The following is an 18060-nucleotide window of genomic DNA, read 5'->3' as shown; positions in this document are numbered from 1 at the left end:
TGTTCTCATTCTGTCTCCTCTCCCCAGGTCTCTGTGATCCCTCCTCAGGGTTAGGTGACCTGAAGTTCCTTCTGAAGTTACCAATTTAGCCCCTTCTGTGTCTTCTAGCCTTCTTCCTCTGCAACAGGTCTACCCCCTGACCAGTGCTTCCCACTCAGCACTAGGTGGAAACAGAGAGGGGGGAAATCTACTCAGCTGCTGCATGTTCTAACTATTGCTACAGAACATGTAGCTCCAAACTGTAGCTTCACACAGGAGCTAAGCTTGGCTGGGCCTGCACAAGTGTTTGTAGGCAGTGGCTGGTTGTCTAAGGCTCTTTGAGGGTAATAAGTGACTGGGCCATGTGCCTATCACCTTCCAACAGCCAGCCAGGTATGACTCACCTGAGGTTGGTGTCAGACCTCCAGGAGAGGCAGTGGAGGTGCTCATAACCTCTGAGCCGCAGGCTTGGTACTTCTGCCTCATCCTTTGGCTAGCAAGAGTCTTGGGACCAGTCTCAGTTCAGGGGAGAGGAGAGTCTACCTCTGCTGGACAGAGCTGCAGAGTCACATGGCAAAGGGTGAATATGCAGAGGGGGGCATGAGGGGCTGTCTTTGTAATCAGCCTCCATAGCCCCATGATGTCCACATGGCATGTGGCAGCTCAGAACCGGATGCATAACAGTTGCTTTGTTTTGTAGTTGACACAAAGACCATGGAGACTGCAGAGAAACTGGCCAAATTTGTTGCTCAGGTGGGACCAGAGATTGAACAATTCAGCATAGAAAACAGCATTGACAACCCTGACCTGTGGTATGTATGCATCACACTCTTCTGCTTTGAGTGTGTTCACCCACAAGTGTCCTGAGAGCCTGAAGGGTGGTCAGGCAACATGCACTCCTGCTGCAGGTGTCATGCCTGAATAAGTTGACTTTGCTTCTGCTGAGCTCAAGGCCATGAGGGAGGAGTGTCTGTTCTAGAGTGTTGAGAGGATGAGGGGGATCATGCCTAATCTGGGGGATTGGGAAAAGCTCTCCATAGGGACATTTAAGCTGGATCTGACAGCCAAGTAGGACTTCTCCAGAGGAGGGGAGATAATTCCATGGGCAAAGGGATGGTGTCCCCAGGACCTGAACAGAGACAGAAAAGTAGTGGAAGAAAGGAGGGTGCATCCTCTTCCAAGAGCCTGAGGAAGAGGGTACTGCCCCCTGGTTACACTGGCTGCTGTGGGCTGATGAGAATTGCTGCTCGTGGAGTGATGATGGTGGCCCTGGTCTAAGTGTGAGCAACAGGCACTTCCATGCAGTGACAGCCTGGCACCCCCCAGGCTAGGAGGGACATCATTATCCTTCCTGTTCCTCAGACTCAACACCATACAGTCTAGAAGCAGCTCTGCCTCTGAAGTACAGGTTCTCTACCAGAGTTCCCAGTACTAAGCCATAACTCTATTGGGCTTTCCCAGCTGGTGGGGAGTGTGTGGGGAGCAGGTGGTTTTGCATGCTATGTACATTGTATCCTACAGTCTGCTGGGGCTTTGGAAGGTTGCCCTGCTCCCAGTCTGCTTCAGAGTTCTGCTATAGTCTAATAAAGAATGCAGTTAAGACTTCTGGTCAAGATGGAGGCTTGGGTAGACATGTCTCACTTCCTTGCACAACCATAGGAAGGATTACAACTAACCTCAAAACAAAACACTCTCAGACTCCCAAGAAACAGAACTGTATGGAAGTCTGACAACCAAAGATTTAAAGAAGCCATATTCATCCAGACAGGTAGGAAGGATGAAGACAGGGAGCCAAAGTGGAGAATGCAGTGTAGTGGCAGTGAGGTGGTGGTGGTGGCAACCAACTGACCAGGCAGTCCCACATTCATGTGTGATAGATAAAAAGGGGGAAGGATACGTGGGGAGTGAACGATTCCAGCCCCAGGTCAGACCACACAGTCCAGGGTTCCAGCGCTGGGAAAGTAAAGCCTCATACCTTCTGGCTATAAAAACGAGTGGTAGTTGGAGCAGCAGAAGAAACTGCCAGTCTTTAGAAGAGTCTGTTTAAAGGGCCCACACAGTCCTAGAACATACTCAAACCCACCCACTCTGGGAACCACCATGAGAACAGCAGCTAGAGGGGTGCCAGTCATATACTGGAAACAGGGTGAGTGCTGAGCAAGCCTCCAGCAGCCAGGCAGCAGCATTGTACCCTCTCCGACCCTTTCCCCACACACAGAGCCACAAAGCTGTGAGTGGGTTGCCCAGCCCTGATGGTTACCTAAGGCTCCACCCCATACAATGTAACAGGTACACCAAGACAGGGAGTCAAAGCAGCTCTACCTAATACACAGAAACAGACTCAGGAGGCTGCCACATTGAGGACACAAAGAAATATGGCTCAAATGAAAGAACAGAATAAAACCCCAGAAAAAAAACTAAACGAAACAGAGATAGCCAATCTATCAGATACAGAATTCAAAACACTGGTGATAAGGATGCTCATAGAATTCATTGAGTGTGGCAAAAGCATAGGGGAAGAAATGAAGGCTACATTTATGAGAATTTGCTGCTCATGGAGTGATGATGGTGGTCCTGGTCTAAGTGTGGGCAACAGTTACTTCCATGCAGTGACAGTCTGGCACCTCCCCAGAATGGGAGGGACATCATTACCCTCCCTGTTCCTTAGACTCAACACCATACAGTCTAGAAGCAGCTCTGCCTCTGGGGAGCAGCCTTATATATGAAGGCTGAAATAAAGAAATTCACAGGGAACCAACAGTGAAGGGAAGGAAGCTGGGGTTCAAATCAATAATTTGGAACATAAGGAAGAAATAAGCAGTCAACCAGAACAAAATGAAGAAACAATAATTCAAGAAAAATGAGAGAATAAGAAGACTCTGGGATATCTCCAAAAGTACCAACATCCATATCATAGGGATGCCAGAAGGGGAAGAAGAAGAACAAGAAATTGAAAACTTATTTGAAAAAATAATGAAAGAAAACATTGCTAATTTCATGAAAGAAATAGACATACAAGTCCAGGAAGCACAGAGAGTCCCAAACAAGTTGAACCCAAGAGGATCACACCAAGACACATCATAATTAAAATACTAGAGGTTAAAAAGAAAGAGAGAATCTTAAAAGCAATAAGAGCAAAGCAGAGAGTTACCTACAAAGGACTTTCCATAAGACTGTCAGCTGATTTCTCAAAAGAAACTTTGCAGGTGAGAAGGGACTGGCAAGAAGTATTCAAGATCATGAAAAGCAAGGACCTATAGCCAACATTACTTTATCTAGCAAAGCTGCCATTTAGAATGGAAGGGTAAATAAAGTGCTTCTCAGACAAGGTAAAGCCAAAGGAGTTCATCATCACCAAGCCCATATTATATGAAATGTTAGAGGGACTTATTTAAGAAAAAGAAAATCATGTCCTGGCAGGTGTGGCTCGGTGGATTGAGTGCTGGCCTGAGAACCAAAGGGTCGTTGGTTCGATTCCTAGTCAGGGCACATGCCTGGGTTGTGGACCAAGTCCCAAGTTGGGGCATGCAAGAGGCAACCACACATTGATATTTCTCTCCCTTTCTCCCTCCCCTTCCCTCTCCAAAAATGAATAAATACATATTAAGAAAATAAAAACTATGAACATTAAAATGACAACAAACTCACAACTATCAACAACTGAACCTGAAAAACAAAAACAAACTAAGCAAGCAAGTAGAACAGGAAAAGAGTCATACATATGGAGATCATCTGGAGGGTTATCAGCAGGGAGGGGGAAGGGGGAAAAGGTACAGGTATTAAGAAGCATAATTGGCCCTGGCTGATGTGGCTCAGTGGATTGAATGCTAGCCTGCAAACCAAAGGGTTCATCAGTTCAGCTCCCAGTCTAGGGCACATGCCTCGGTTGTGGGCCAGGTCCTCAGTAAGAGGTGCACGAGAAGCAACCACATATTGATGCTTCTCTCCCTCCCCCTCTCTCTAAAAATAATAAATAAATTTTTGAAGCATAATTGGTAGGTACAAAATAGGGAGATGTTAAGAATAGTATAGGAAATGGAGAAGCTGAAGAACTTATATGCACAACCCATGGACATAAACTAAGGAGGGGGATTGCTGGAGGGAAAGAGGGTACTGAGCAGAGGGAGACAAAATGGAAAGAATTGGGACAACTATAATAGTATAAGCAGTAAAATAATATAAAAATGCAGTTAAAAACTTCACATTTCCTACTGCATTTCTGACACCCAGTGGTAGCCAAGTGTGGTTTTCTAGCTTGTTTGAGACCTTGACTGGGCACTGCACTGGAGGTACCTTCTGCTTCTTGGGAGAACCAGACCATGCCTAGAGCGTTGATGGTTTTGCAAATGCTGTCCCTGGTCCTGCCTTTTACAGGCTTTGTGACCTTAGGGGCTGCCACCTGCAGGCCTCACAGTGGGGCTTCCTGTAGCTTTCCCTGGCAGGGCCAGTTGAAGGGTACAGCTCAGTGCAGGGAAAACTAAAGGTTGCAAGAAAAGTTTACATCATCCAGGGCACTTAGTTCAGCCAGGGCTTGGGGTTATTCCTCACCCTCTGTGCAGGCTTTTTTTTTTTCTTTTAATAGAGAAAGAGAAAGAGAGGGAGAGAAACATCAATTGTTTGCCTCCTGCATGCCCCCAATAGGAGACCTGATGCACAACCCAGACATGTGTCTTGACCTGGAATCAAAGCATCAGCCTTTTGGTCCATGGGGCAATACCTAAATCACAGAGCCACACCAGTCTGGGCTGTGCAGCCCTTTGTCAGCAGTGTTCCTTGGAACATGCTGTTCCTTATCTACAGTGAGAATCCTGGATCCTATAGCAATATCAGGTGGGGGGATGCAGCCTGTCTCCCAATGCTCATAAAAGAATTTGAAACTGACTATACAGGGTAGCACACCTATTTGGTAAAGGCCAATGTGCCTTCATGTTCCCTTTTTCTTTGAAAGAATTACACCTCTGATGTACTCAGTAGTCACTTGAGTTGATTCATTTTGTGTGTGTGGCTGTGTCATCAACTTGATATACAGTCAGTTTCATTTGTTTCTGTGGATATTCAGTTTTAGGACCTTTTTTTTCTATCCTTTTTTATTTTACTTTTAAAATAAATACAGCAGGCCTGGCTAGGTTGCTCAGTTGGTTAGAGCATTGTTCCTATATGTCAAGGTTATGGGTTCAATCCCCAGTCAGGGCATGTAGAATTAACCAATGAATGCATAAATAAGTGGAACAACAAATCCATGTTTCTCCCATGCTCTTTCTCTCTCTGAAAATCAATATATTAAGAAAAAATAATCAGTGGATTGAGCACAAGCCTCCGAACCAAAGGGTCACCAGTTTAATTCCCATCAAGGCACATACCTGGGTTGCAGGTCAGGTCCCCAGTAGGGGGCATGCAAGAGGCAACCACACATGGATGTTTCTCTCCCTCCCTTCTTCTCTCTAAAAATAAATAAGTAAAATCATTAAAAAATAATAAGTACAGCCCTGACTGATATGGCTTAGTTGGCTAGGCATTGACCTGCAAGGCAAAAGGTCACTGGTTCAATTCCTGGTCAGGTCAGGGCGCATGCCTGGGTTGTGGGCTTGGTCCCCAATTGGGGCACATGTGAGAGACAACTAATTGATCAATGTTTCTCTCCCTCTTGTTCTTCCTCCCTCCCCCTCTCTTCACAAATAAATAAATTTTTAAAAAATAAGTACATTTGTATGGTTGTAAAGCAAAAATTATAAAAGGTAAGGAGAGAAATGGGACTATAGTATTTTATTCACCTGTTGACAGCATTTGGGATGTTTTCATTGTGATATCATTACAGATAAATCTGCTGTGAGCATTATTCATGTGTAAGGACCTCTGTGGACACCTACTTTTGTTTCTCAGATAAATACTGAGGGAGGGGAAAGGCTGGCTGCCATGGTAGGTCCACATTTACCTTGAGAAAACTGCCAAACTTCCTTTCCAAATGACTGCATTATTTTTCCTTTTCAGCAGCCTGAATGAGAGTTCAGTTTCTCCCCTTCCTTGCCAGCACTTGTCTTTTCAATGTCCCAGTTCCAGGAAGGGGAGAGGGTATCCCACTGCGGTCTTGCTTCTCTAAGTACTGATGATGCTTAGCATCTTCCATTGTGCTTATATGCTTTCCATATTTCTTTAGTAAAGTGTCTCTTCATATCTTTGACCCTTTTTTGATTATTTACTTAGTAATAAATTCTAAGAGTTAATTATGTATTTTTTGTTTTTAATTCTCATCTGAGTATATGTTAATTGATTTTAGAGAGAGAGGAAGTTGCGGGGGGAGAGTTACCATGTGAGAGAGAAGTATTGACCAGTTGCCTTCCGTATGCTCCCTGACCAGGGATTGAATCCACAACATTTTGGTGCATGGGACAACGTTCCATCCAACTGAACACCTAGTCAGGACATATGACTTGGTTTTTACATTTAGACCCCTAATTTGTGTGGAGTTAATTTGGGAACAAGGGGTGCAGCATGGGTCCAATTTAAATATTTTTCTTAAAACTTCCAGTTGTCCCAGCACCATTTGTTAACAAGATTGTCTTTTTCAAAGTGGCTTGAGGGGCTCCCTTCATCAGATGCTGTGTTTCTGACTTTTCTTTTGGTTTGTCTGTCCATCTGTTCATGGACCAGTACCACACTTTTTTTTATTACAGTTGACATTCAATATTATTAGTTTCAGGTATGCAGCATAGTGGTTAACATTTATATAGTTTATGAAGCGATCCCCCAGTAATTCTGGTACCTACCTGGCCCCATACATAGTTATTACAAAATTATTCACTATATTTTCTATGCTGTACATTACATCCCTGTGATTATTTTGCAACTACCAATTTGTACTTTTTTTTTCTTTTTTAAGATTTTTTTTATTTTTCGAGTGAGGGGAAGGGAGGGAGAAAGTGAGTGATAGAAACATCAATATGAGAGAGAAACATTGATCAGTTGCCTCTTGCACACACCCCAACTGGGCACTGAACTTGTAACCCAGGCATGTGCCCTGACTGCGAATCAAACCAGTGACCTTTTTTGGTGTGTGGGATGATGCCCAACCAGCTAAGCCATACCAGTCAAGGCCCAATTTGTACTTCTTAATCCCACTACACTGTTTTAACTGTATAGGTGTCACACACCTTGTAATATCTGATGGGACTTGTTCAGAGCTCTCCCAGATGTCTTCTGTATAAACTTTAGAATCATTTTGTCTACATCCAGAAACAAATGATGCTTTTATTGGGATACTTTCTGACATTAATATATTAACTAGGTGAGGACTAACATCATTATGAGGTCAAGTTGTCCTGCCCGAGAACAAGGGCTGTCTTTTCTTTGGTTCAAATGTATTTTGTATCTTCCGTTGTGATTTGGTTTTTCACAATAGCCAAACTCCCAAGCTCTGACTATGTGTCTAGGTGGTCCTCAGACTTGGATGCTAAGAGAGACTTTATTGCCACCATGTTTATGCAGCTTCTCTGCAGGATGTGAGGCAGAAGGTTCAGTGGGTGATGCACTTCCTCCATCTTGTACCTGGCAGTGTGAAAGGGACCCTAGAGTCACAGTGAGCACTAAAAGGTTCAGAGGGCCAGTGACGTCACTAGAAAAGGATGAGTCAGGCCAGGTTGGATCTCCAGGCTGAGTGTTGGAGCTTATTCCAGCACATTGCCTAGTTGTCCCTGCATACCTTGTTTCTCCACTTCCCTCCCCTGAAAAGCAATTAGGCTTCACATTCTGGCTCCACAAATTTTATATCATTGCAAAGCTGAACCATCAGCCATAGCTGGTAGAAAGATGTCAGGTTATTCCCTTCTTTGTCCCATCCCCAGATTCATTGGGTCCATTCAGACAATTTGAGCAAATAAGAATGTTCAGAGGACCGTCTGATTAACCAGTGTATATCATCTTTATCCCAGGTTTCTACATGACCAAAATAGCTCAGCTTTCAAATTCTATCGAAAGAAGGTATTTGAACTGTGCCCATCGATTTGTTTCACATCATCTCCATTGAACCTGCATGCTGGTGAAAGTTCCCTAGAACCCATGGAAGAGGAAGGAGAGTTTGCAGATGAGCCTCCTCAGCAGGAGGTTGAGCTGGAGAGTCTAGAAGTGATGCCTGAGGAGGAGGAGGAAGAGGAAGATGAGGAAGAGGAGGAGGGGGGCGAGGAGGCCCCCACTCCTGAAGGGTCCTCCAGGGCTATAGGAGAGGCTGCCAAGTCTGAGGGCTCTGAGGGCAGCCCCCCCACCGATGGCCTTCCAAGCGAGGCAGCCGAGGATGGCTCAGCTGGTACATCTGCCCTATCACAGTCCTCTTCGGGGGCCTGCTTTCCTCGGAAGAGAGTCAGCAGCAAGTCATTGAAAGTTGGCATGATTCCAGCTCCCAAGAGGCTGTGTCTCATTCAAGAGCCCAAAGGTGAGTGCCATCATCAGCGCAGCACCCTGCTTAGTCTTCTATTTAGTGCTTGAGGAGGAGTTAGCAGTAGTTGGTTGTGGAAATAGGTGGAAATGTTGCCTGCTTATTTTGAAGAATTTACTGACCCTCAGCCACAAGGTAACAAGCTGGCCCTTGTTACCTTCCCACCTCTGATTCTAGCTGCCAACCTGGACATTACCTCCCAAATCCTCTTAGCCCACTCAACATAGACTTCTTTGATCTTGTGTTTTTAACCTAAAACAGTCCTTGTGGTTTTGCACACCACTCCAAATGTTCATGTGAAATTTATGTTTCCAGTTGATGTAATGTTTGTACTCTAAAGAGATGCTGCCATGTAGTCTGTGGTTTCTAGAGTCCCACATACTGCTCATGGTCTCCATTGCTCAGATTCCAGCAGGGTAGCCCTGGCTATGGAGAGGATAGGCCCAGGTCACCTGCCCATAGCCTTGGGGGTGCCTGGCTTTCTGAGCCAAGAAAGGCCTAGAGTAGTGACACTTGCCTAGTGACAGTGAGGTGGGAGGACATGAGATGGGACTGGTCTCATGCAGCCATTAGCGAGAGCGATGTGCTCTGTGGAAACCATCTCCTGCTCTCCTCTGTGGAGGGCTAAGGTGCTTGATGTATAATTTGCCAGCAATAAAATGTACCCCTTTCAAGTGGAGGGTTTGAGTTTTAACAAATGTGAACAGGCAGTGGAGTCTGTTCCCAGAAAGTGTCTGTAGTCCCCTCTCCTATCTGTTCCCAATAGCCACTGACTATTTTCTGGCCTTTTCTTTTTCTTTTTTAATTGTTATTATTTTTTAATGTATTAGTTGATTTTAGAGAGAGGGGAAGAAAAACATTGATTTGTTGTGCCACTTATTTATGCATTCATTGGTTGATTCTTATATATACCCCAATTGGGAATCAAACCTGCAATAATGGTATATCTGGACAATGCTCTGACCAACTGAACTACCTGGCCAAGGCTGGCCTTGCCTTTTCTAGCCTCAGTAAACAGAATTGTATTGTGTGGCCTTTTGACGGGCTGTTCTTGGCCCAGGCCACTACTCATGCCTCCTACCCACCCAAGTGTCCACACAACCAAGCCTCAGCCGTGTGCTTTGAGTGCGGAGCTGATGCTGTGAGATGGTGGTGGTGAACAGTGCCTCATCATTTGTCACTCATGTTGTTTGATGTTACTGTAACTGTCACATTCACACCCAGCAGTGTCAATATAGTTTCCCACTAACAGAACTGTCCCATGATTTGTGCTTGGAAACTTTGGCATAGCAATGGATCACTGTAACTGTTTTACTGAACTCTTATTGAAGCTGGTGGTAGCATATCAGAATACTTAAGTATGTCCTTCATGGGGGAAAGTGGAGTCCTTTGTATTTCAGAAGCTCTCAGTTCTTTGAGTGAGTAGTTGATGAGACAAAACCAGGCCTGCTGATCTCTCCCCTTCCTCACCAACTAATAATAACAATAATGACCTGATTTGAAGATTTGTAGAAGAAGCATGATTATTTTTACCAGAAAGTTCTATGTGGACATTAATTCTTTATCAGTGGGATAAACGCAGTGACACTGGAGGGCATACATAGCATTGCATATTGTTTGTGAAACAAAATGTATTCCTGTGGTCATGGAACATGATTCATGTATTTGGTCCTTCATCATAAACATGGGTGTCTTATATTTAAGGGTACTTTCCCACAATAAGGAGCCCTTAGTTAAGCCCACATGTTTATCCTCTGGGCTCCATGGTCATGTTGTTCCTGGGAGTATGCTGGGCCAAGCAGCTGGCCTTGTGCAGGTCGTAGCCACCTTCTGTCAACAGAGGGGCTATTAGCCAAAATTGCAGCATTCTCATTTTCTCTCTCAGAAATCTGGGGAAAGCATATATATACATATATAAGCATACACACAAACATATATGTTTTTGTCTTCCAGTTCACGAACCAGTTCGCATCGCCTATGACAGGCCTCGGGGTCGTCCTGTGTCCAAAAAGAAGGTGAGCATGACTATTTGTGAATCCTCCTGTGACATAGTCAGTTAGAATTTGTCTGAGTCTGAAAGGATACTGTAGCTTGTGGTTAAGCTGTATTTATACTTCAGACTGGGTATAAATGTACAAAAGCACAACTGTCTTTTCTCTCTGGCAACTTTTGAAAACTGTTTAGCTTAGTCCAAAGCACAAGAGGGTAGTCCATTTAAGAGATAGTTGACCCTGACTGTGTGGCTCAGTTGGTTGGGGATCATCCTGCAAAGCGCAAGGTCTCCAGTTCAACTGGTTAGGGCCCATGCCTGGGTTGTGGGTTCAGTCCCTGGTAAGGGTGCATGTGGGAAGCAACCTATTGATGTTTTTCTCTCACATCGATGTTTCTCTGCCTTTCTCCTCCCTTCCCCTCTTGCTAAAAATAAGTAAATAAAATCTTTAAAACATTAAAAAAATAGTAGAATGGAGAGATGAAAAAGTAATGTCTCAGTCCTCAGGAGGTTCAGATTTAGTGGACTGTAATGTAATGTGGTTTAAAAAGCAGTTAAGCCGAGCATGTGTGTTAATTAACTGGTTGGCACCTCCTATGCACCAGGTCCCTTGTGCCTACCCTGAGGCACTAGTGAGCAGGGCTGAAATGTGTGTGACCAGGTTGTGGCAGGGGGTATACTATGGGTACAGAGAAGCAGTTTGACAGGGAATAAGGTGGGATGGGGGTGCCATTTACGCAAGAAGCCCTAGAAGAGGCCTCAGGGTGGTCATGGGTCAATAGAGAGCTCTTTGAGCCTGAGTGGAGTGAGGAGGATAGGGAGGTGAGGAAGTAGAGGCAGCTGGGACTCAGGTCCTTCTCTGGGAGACCCAACTGGGGACCCATGGTGAGGTTTGAGCAGAAGACACATAGCCAGTGGTTATTGTGTTAAGAACAGCCTGTGGGGTGGGAGCCAGCCAGAGCTGGGGACAGGAGGGGTAAAGGTGGACCTGGTAGGACTCAGATGAATTGGATGGATGTGGAACAGCGAAAGCCAAGAGTGCAACGCAATCCCAGAGTTGTTGACCTGGGTAGTTAGGAGGATGGAGCTGCCATTGGCTGGATTAGGGAGCCCCTGGGGGTAAAAGTTCACCAGAAGAAGATGGAAGTGCATTCCAGGTGGCCGGGTGAAGTCATCTGGAACACATGGAGACATCACAGGTCCCTAGAAGTCAAGGAGGTGAGCAGGGAACAAGGAGGTCTCTGCTGGTGAGGAAAGCCCATGCAGTGGCCACCCATGAGTCAGACTCATTTAGAGTACACCAGTTTCAGCAGCCAGATGAAGCGTCATTCTGACCCCAGCTATAGCAAGAGGAGGAGCATTCCTGCACCCAGAGCTCATGGTCCTTCCACAGCACCCAGATTTAAGCTGAACCAGCACCCAAGTACCCATCTGGTGGCCTGGGTTAAGGCACAGACTGGATGAAGGGACAGCTTGGGTTCAGACTCAGGCTGGCCACCTAATGGAAACTCCTGAGCTTCCATCTGTACATCTGTTATATGAGGCAGTCACAACTACCCTGCAAGTAGGACATACCTTGAGGATTAAATGAAATGCACGTTAACCCTGTGTGCATCGTGTGTCCTGCAGATGCAGTCTCTCCTTGCGGGGCTGCAGACGGGGAGGAAGACTTTCCTGCAGCTTTTCATGCATACCTCAGCCCAAGGAGACTGGTCAGGGTGACTCTTAGACCTAGATTTAATGCTTATAAGATCTGTCCAGGCCAAGCTGACCCCTGTTCTTCCCATTGCTCCCACCAAGGGCTTTCCTGAGTGGGGGCAGGCCTGCCATTTGGGAACCCTCAGCCAGCCTTTGCCCTGCCTTCCCCACCATCTATTCACCTTAGCTGTTCTTTTCTGGGCCTGGGAGGGCATGGTAGGCACCCTTGTCATCTCAGTGGCAGGTTCCATCTCCTCTATTCTCCAGGTCACTTTCCTGATGGTAGGGGCCCCATTAGGTCTAGCAACTCCTACCCATTGTTCTCCTGGCTTTCCCCTGGCCTTCAGCCTACACATATCTCTCCTGTACTACTGTTTGTCCCTTCCTGCACCAGCCAATGACAAGTTCCTCTCTCCTTTGCATACCGCCTTAAATACCCTGAAGATGAAATTTCATCTGTCAAGACCCCTTGCCTTCCAGCTTCCCCAGATTTGTTCAGTGACTCAGATACACACACACACACACTCTGCTTCATACCTCAGGGCATACTTCTTTTCCTGTCACTGGACTCTCGGTGCCTCTCTTAAGTTATTTATTTTGTCCCTTCTAGGGTGAGAGCTGGGGAGGTGACCATGGCTTGATGGTGAATGTCTGGGGAGTCAGGGAGTGTCAGTGCTGGACCATGTTGGAGACCCTCGCTCTGGGTACTTTGCTGCAACCCACATGCTGCATTCTTCTCTTTCCTCAGAAACCCAAGGACTTTGACTTTGCCCAGCAAAAGCTGACCGACAAGAACCTGGGGTTCCAGATGCTACAGAAGATGGGCTGGAAGGAAGGCCATGGCCTGGGCTCCTGTGGAAAGGGCATCAGGGAGCCTGTTGGCATGTACGTAGCAGGCACTTAGGGCTGGGGGGTAAGGGGGATGGTAGCGTGCCTGTGCCTGGAAGAAGAGGCTTTCTTTGGCATTCTGGTCCTAAATTCTTTCACCTACAGCCTAATTCTTGGTTCCCTTCATGGTGAACATGGTTTAAAGTTGGCAGGGTTTTTTATTTGGTGTACGGGGCAGGGGAGTGGTGTATTTTTTGTTTAGTGAAGGGAGTCTTCAGATGAGATGAGAAGCATGAGAAGCAGACATTTCCATAGGCAGGTGTTCACCTGGCTCCTTGCTGTGCTTGTGTAGACTGTTTAAATGGCTTTTTGGCCCCTGGCATTTTGGCCACATTGTCATAAAAGCTGAGGGGTGATTCTGGATAGTTACAACAAGAAGCACTTTTCCTTTTCTGGGAGTCCATGTGCAACCCTTATAGCACAGGTGGCAAATACAAGGCCTGCGGGCCAAATTCAGCCCTCCACCGTGTTTTATCCAGCCGGCACCTTGTTTTTATCTGTTGGCAGTACCGAGTGCCTTGCCTCTAGTTAAGGAGTAGTTACATTTATACAGTCCTAAAATTACATTCAACCCTTTGAAGGCAACCGGAAGGCTAATGTGGCCCCCGGTGAAAATGAGTTTGACACTCCTGCCTTACAGGGTGGTCTGTCCCAGAATTGGTTAGGCCCATTAACATCCTGCAGACATTTCATTTACATCTGAGTCTAGCACCTATGGTGGGTGTGTGGGGGGCAGGGGTGCTTCCTGCTATAATGGGGTTTCTGAGCACCTGTACAAGTGAGTGCCCTTGTTCCCTGTTGTGAATCAGCCATCACTGTGGTGCATTTCACATACTTCTATCCACTCTAACTGTTCAAGCCATTTTCATTCAGGTCTGCTGCACTGGTGGTCAGGTTAGGGTGCTGGTGTGGCTGACTCTCCGTTTTGCTCCCTAGGGGAACGGCCTCGGAAGGGGAGGGGTTGGGTGCCGAAGGGCAGGAGCACAAGGAAGACACGTTTGAAGTCTTCCGTCAGAGGATGATGCAGATGTACAGACACAAACGGGCCAACAAATAGGTATGTGTGGGGTCTGGCACGTTGGACATCCTGCCTAAGCTGGCATTTTGATATGCAGCTATGGTTCCTCCAGAAAAGTTGGTGTTCCCCATTCCCCCAAACCAGGCATAAAAATACCACACACACACACACACACACAAATCAAATTATTTGAGGGAAACAAAAGAAGTCTTTGGATGCAGATGTTGTCCCCCCTCTCAACTTCCAGGTTTGGCTAAAGGAGTGGGTGTGTGATGTGGGCCTTAATGCCATATCACCTACGCCAAGCACAGCTGCATGTGGCCTGCTTGCAGTTCCTCTGTGCAGGGCTCCAGGCTGCCTCAGGAGTGGTCTCATATCCCCCAAGTGTAAGGGCAACCTGGAAGCTGGCCACAGAGGGTGGTCACTCTGTTTCCCTCTTTGAGGTTCTTCAGATCCTTTTCCCCCTGAAGGGTCTTGGCCTTATGAATCACTTCATCTTTCTCCTTTCTTTTGCCCCTCCCTACCCATAATTTCCAAATAGTTTTGAACAAAATCGTTCTCTCCTTGAATAGATGAAAACCATTGGTGAGAAAGATAAGCCTTGAAGCAGCAATCACTCTAAAAACGCCACCTCTGCCCCGGATCCACCCTGGAGTCAGAGCCCAAGTCGGTTCGGTGTGTACGTGAAAAACAAATGTCTGCAGTTTCTAGTGCGGAGGTTCTGCTGTCTTTTCTTTTTCTTAAAGAAAAAAGAATGCACCATTTCCAGTCTGCTTTTACCTTTCCTCTTCTTCCAAATGCTTTGGGCAGTGTGTCCCCTCCGAATCTTTCCTGGTTCCCTCAGAAGTAGTGCTGCCTTGGCAGCACCAGCACCTTTAGTGCCTAGGAACCAGCTCCTGTTGGCTTTCCCATCCAGGGCACGTTGCTCTCCAGAAGTGCTCTGTTAGCAGACTTGATGCTAAAATGATTACTGATTGTGTCTTCTCTTTGCTTCTAGAATTTAAACGGGATATAATCTGTACTCTGGCAGCACAAGCTGTCAATGAGAGCACTGAAGCTCTGAACAAGTGGAGATACTTCTTTCTGAGAATATTATTTATGGAGTCTCATTTCTTAAATGCATCCCAAGAGGCTTAACAACATTTAGCAACAGTATAATATAGCTGTATTCAGTGGGGAGTGGTCACTGATGAAACGTTCCCTGAATTTATACTTCTCTTTAGAATCCACAAAGAAAGCTATAGTTTGGTTTTTCTTTTTAAACCACATATGGAGTCTCCTGGAAAGGCATAGGGATAAATTCTTCAAGACTCTTTATTTTTTGCCTGTGTGGCAGTGGAGAGAATTGTTTTGTTAGGGCCCTTTCACAGAACAGAAAGCAACCTCTTAGGGTGGGCTCCACAGCTGTTTGCTATTTCAAGGCCTATGATTGCCCGCCTCCCCCTCACCCCCTTATAGCTTCTCCCAGCACTTTTCAACTACGTGGTAAATTCTCAGGCTGTGGAAATTTCAACCCTTCTTCCTAAGACAGCAGTGTTGAAGCTTTAAATATGTTAAAATGTGGACAATTTGGTCATACTAATACTGCAAACTTGAGGAACACAGCAGTGAGTTACCTTGCTGGTTGCTTTTATTGGCTGTTAAGAAATCCTTGCTTTCTCAGAGCAAAGACCCAGCTATAGTGCTGCCCCTCTGGTCTGTCTTGTCTGTCCTGCTATTCACTGTGACATCTCACCTGCCTGGTGCCATCTCTCTTCATGTCAAGTGTAGCCCTCAGATATCTCTGTCTGCTTCTGATCATTTCTATTGCCATAGCATCTGGCAGATCTTTATGGCCATGGCAACACTGTAGCAGTCTTTCAGCAAGTGAACCAGCCTGCAAGCATGGTGTGTCTGGGAGACCCACACCTGTGGAAGTCCATCTTCTGTTCCTCTCTTCCTAATCCTTCCATCAGCCTCCCGTGTTGGCTGTGGTTTGGACCACAAGGTGGAACTCTGAGAACAGGGCCTTGGTTGCTCATGGCCTTTCACAGAGTACTTGTTGGCCTAAGTGAGACATGCACCCCCCACACATTTTCTCCCTTCCTCTTTTAGCATAGCTCTGACCGTCATTTCCACTCTGTCCTAGTGTGCTTATTCTTGGCTTTCTCTGCTTTAATTCACAAATAAAATGCTTCAGGAATTCCTGGGATGTGAGCCCTATCCCCATAGCCTCCTGGCACTCCTCCTGCTAGGGACATCCCACTTTGAGCTGTCACTGTTTGTGAGACTTTAGCAAATATTAAAGGAAACACCTATTTCTTGAGCCTGTTTAGTCCTCTGAGCACTTAAGTGACATTTCTGTGGAGTCAACAATTGAGGTGTTGCGGGCACCAGGGTGGAGCACAGTGGCGTGTCCTGTGCCAGCTGCTGGCGGAGGACAAGTGCATGCTGGCCCTCTGTGTCGCCTTGCTCTCTCAACAAAGGCCGCTTACTCTACTGAGAACTTGAAAGTGTGTATGTGAGTGTGTGGCCTTGTCAAAGTCACAGCATTTTTTCTGTCATTCTAGTTCCAGGGTCTCTCCCGTGAGGACGACAGGCATCCGGAAAGTGCTAACTCGCCACTTTGGGTGCTTAATGTCTTTGGCTTGTTTCCATCACTGGAAATCAGATAGAGAATTTTAGTGTTTTTGGTCCTTCATAAAACCTAGAAGACATTTGTGATGTTACAAAATGGAAATTCTTTGTTTTTCTTTTTTTTTAATCTAAGAAGTTGTGAATGTTAATCATTTAGCAGTTGCAATAAATGTAGAGGAACCCAATCTTCCATGGTCTCTGTTGATGTATTTATAAAATCAGGCCAGTTAGGGACACATGGTAGATGTAGTGCCTACATGGAAACAGATCATAAACTCCCTACCTCAGGGCACTTCCTCTGCCTGCCAGGGTGGGAGCCTGTTCAATCACCAGGAAAAGCCCAGGTATGGAGAGCAGGCATGCGGCCCAGCACGGGGGGTGGGCAGGCTATCTTCTAAGGGAGAAGTAATGCTAGGAGAAGAAACCTGCCTTTGAGAGGATGTCATGATGTGGGAGCCCTACCTTAGCTGCCTGTGACTGCCTACATGCCCCCTCAAGGCCTTATCTGCTTCCAGGGCTGGGGTTGTATCTGTCAGAGATAGACCAAGCTGCCCTTGGGCTTTCTCCTGACCTAGAAGCCAACCAGTTGGTATCTTCAAAGCTCCCTGATGATCCTATGTGCTGTCAGCTTGTGTCTGATTCCTCTACCAGCTGCCCTTGGCCCTTAGGGTTGGAGGAGAGAGCAAAGAGCACAACAGGTAGGAGAGCTCAGCACGTGTGGGCCTGCAGGGGCCTCCGCCTGATGGTGTGATGGGCAGGAGCCAGGCTACGAGCATACCCAGGGCAGCAGGGAACCTGGGGAGAGTTGGGGTGGGGTCTGTTGGCAGATAAGAGGGGGACAGATGAGACAGGGCTCATTAGGAAGCTGATGTGGGACCCTGAGCTTCCCTTTTCCCCATTGTATCCTGGAAGAATCTCAGGAGTGGTGGAAGGATTTCTTCCAGCTCAGAAGGTAAAATTTACTCTGCTACCTTATAATTTAGGGCTAACTGGGACCTAAATATGCCACTCCTCCCCCTTCTTCCCAGCTTCTCCTCCTCCTGGAAGTCTTTTGGATGTCCCAGACCCCTGTGAGAGGAAGAGGGTACTACTGGAGAGGCTCTAGTCTTCAGTTTTGCTTTGAGGCTTTTTTGGTTTGTGGGGGGCCACAGAGGAAGGGACCCTGTCAGCTTCTCAGTGGAGTTACTCAGTTTCTTCAGCCACTGCAGGTTTAGACCCTGGGGGTGGTTGGGCATGTTCCCATAATCTCAGACTGGGACAGGGTAGTTGTGGGTAGTTGTAAGGTGTGACCTGGTTAATCATGGCGGCATGCTTAGTGTAGGGGCTGAAGGAGGGCAGAATTACACTAAGGCCCCCAATGGTAAAGGACACAACTAGCACCGGCTCCTTGGCCCAGGAGTTCTTGAAGGAGGCACCGAGTCTTGATCTTGGTGGCAGCTCCGGCCT

General features: G+C 46.5%; 2 protein-coding genes across 9 annotated transcripts in view; one reads left to right on the top strand and one right to left on the bottom strand.

Annotated features, from left to right (window-relative positions):
• Nucleotides 1-16799, top strand: part of SUGP2 (SURP and G-patch domain containing 2) — a 30085-nt gene extending 13286 nt beyond the window's left edge. For 3 of the 8 annotated variants that reach the window (XM_036032620.1, XM_036032622.1, XM_036032619.1), the window contains 5 exons: nt 680-791; nt 7905-8401; nt 10358-10419; nt 12841-12977; nt 13917-16799. In XM_036032620.1, coding sequence (XP_035888513.1) covers nt 680-791; nt 7905-8401; nt 10358-10419; nt 12841-12977; nt 13917-14037 — 929 coding nt within the window. In that variant the 3' untranslated portion in view covers nt 14038-16799. The remainder of the gene's footprint in view (nt 1-679; nt 792-7904; nt 8402-10357; nt 10420-12840; nt 12978-13916) is intronic. The other 5 variants (XM_028520671.2, XM_028520667.2, XR_003685098.2 and 2 more) reach the window with 4 other exon arrangements.
• Nucleotides 16800-17322: 523 nt separating this feature from the next.
• LOC114503741 (NADH dehydrogenase [ubiquinone] 1 alpha subcomplex subunit 3-like) lies at nt 17323-18060 on the bottom strand (the record flags this gene model as incomplete). Its single annotated transcript, XM_036034493.1, is given in 3 exon segments — nt 17323-17431; nt 17776-17891; nt 17893-18060. Coding segments are annotated over 3 exon segments (393 nt in total), but the record flags the coding sequence as incomplete, so codon positions are not given.

This window comes from Phyllostomus discolor, chromosome 8 (genome assembly GCF_004126475.2).
Source record: "Phyllostomus discolor isolate MPI-MPIP mPhyDis1 chromosome 8, mPhyDis1.pri.v3, whole genome shotgun sequence".
In the NCBI taxonomy this organism is placed as follows: Eukaryota; Metazoa; Chordata; class Mammalia; order Chiroptera; family Phyllostomidae; genus Phyllostomus; species Phyllostomus discolor.
The sequence above is the reverse complement of the archived record's forward strand: the minus strand, read 5'-3'. Positions and strand labels throughout refer to the sequence as shown.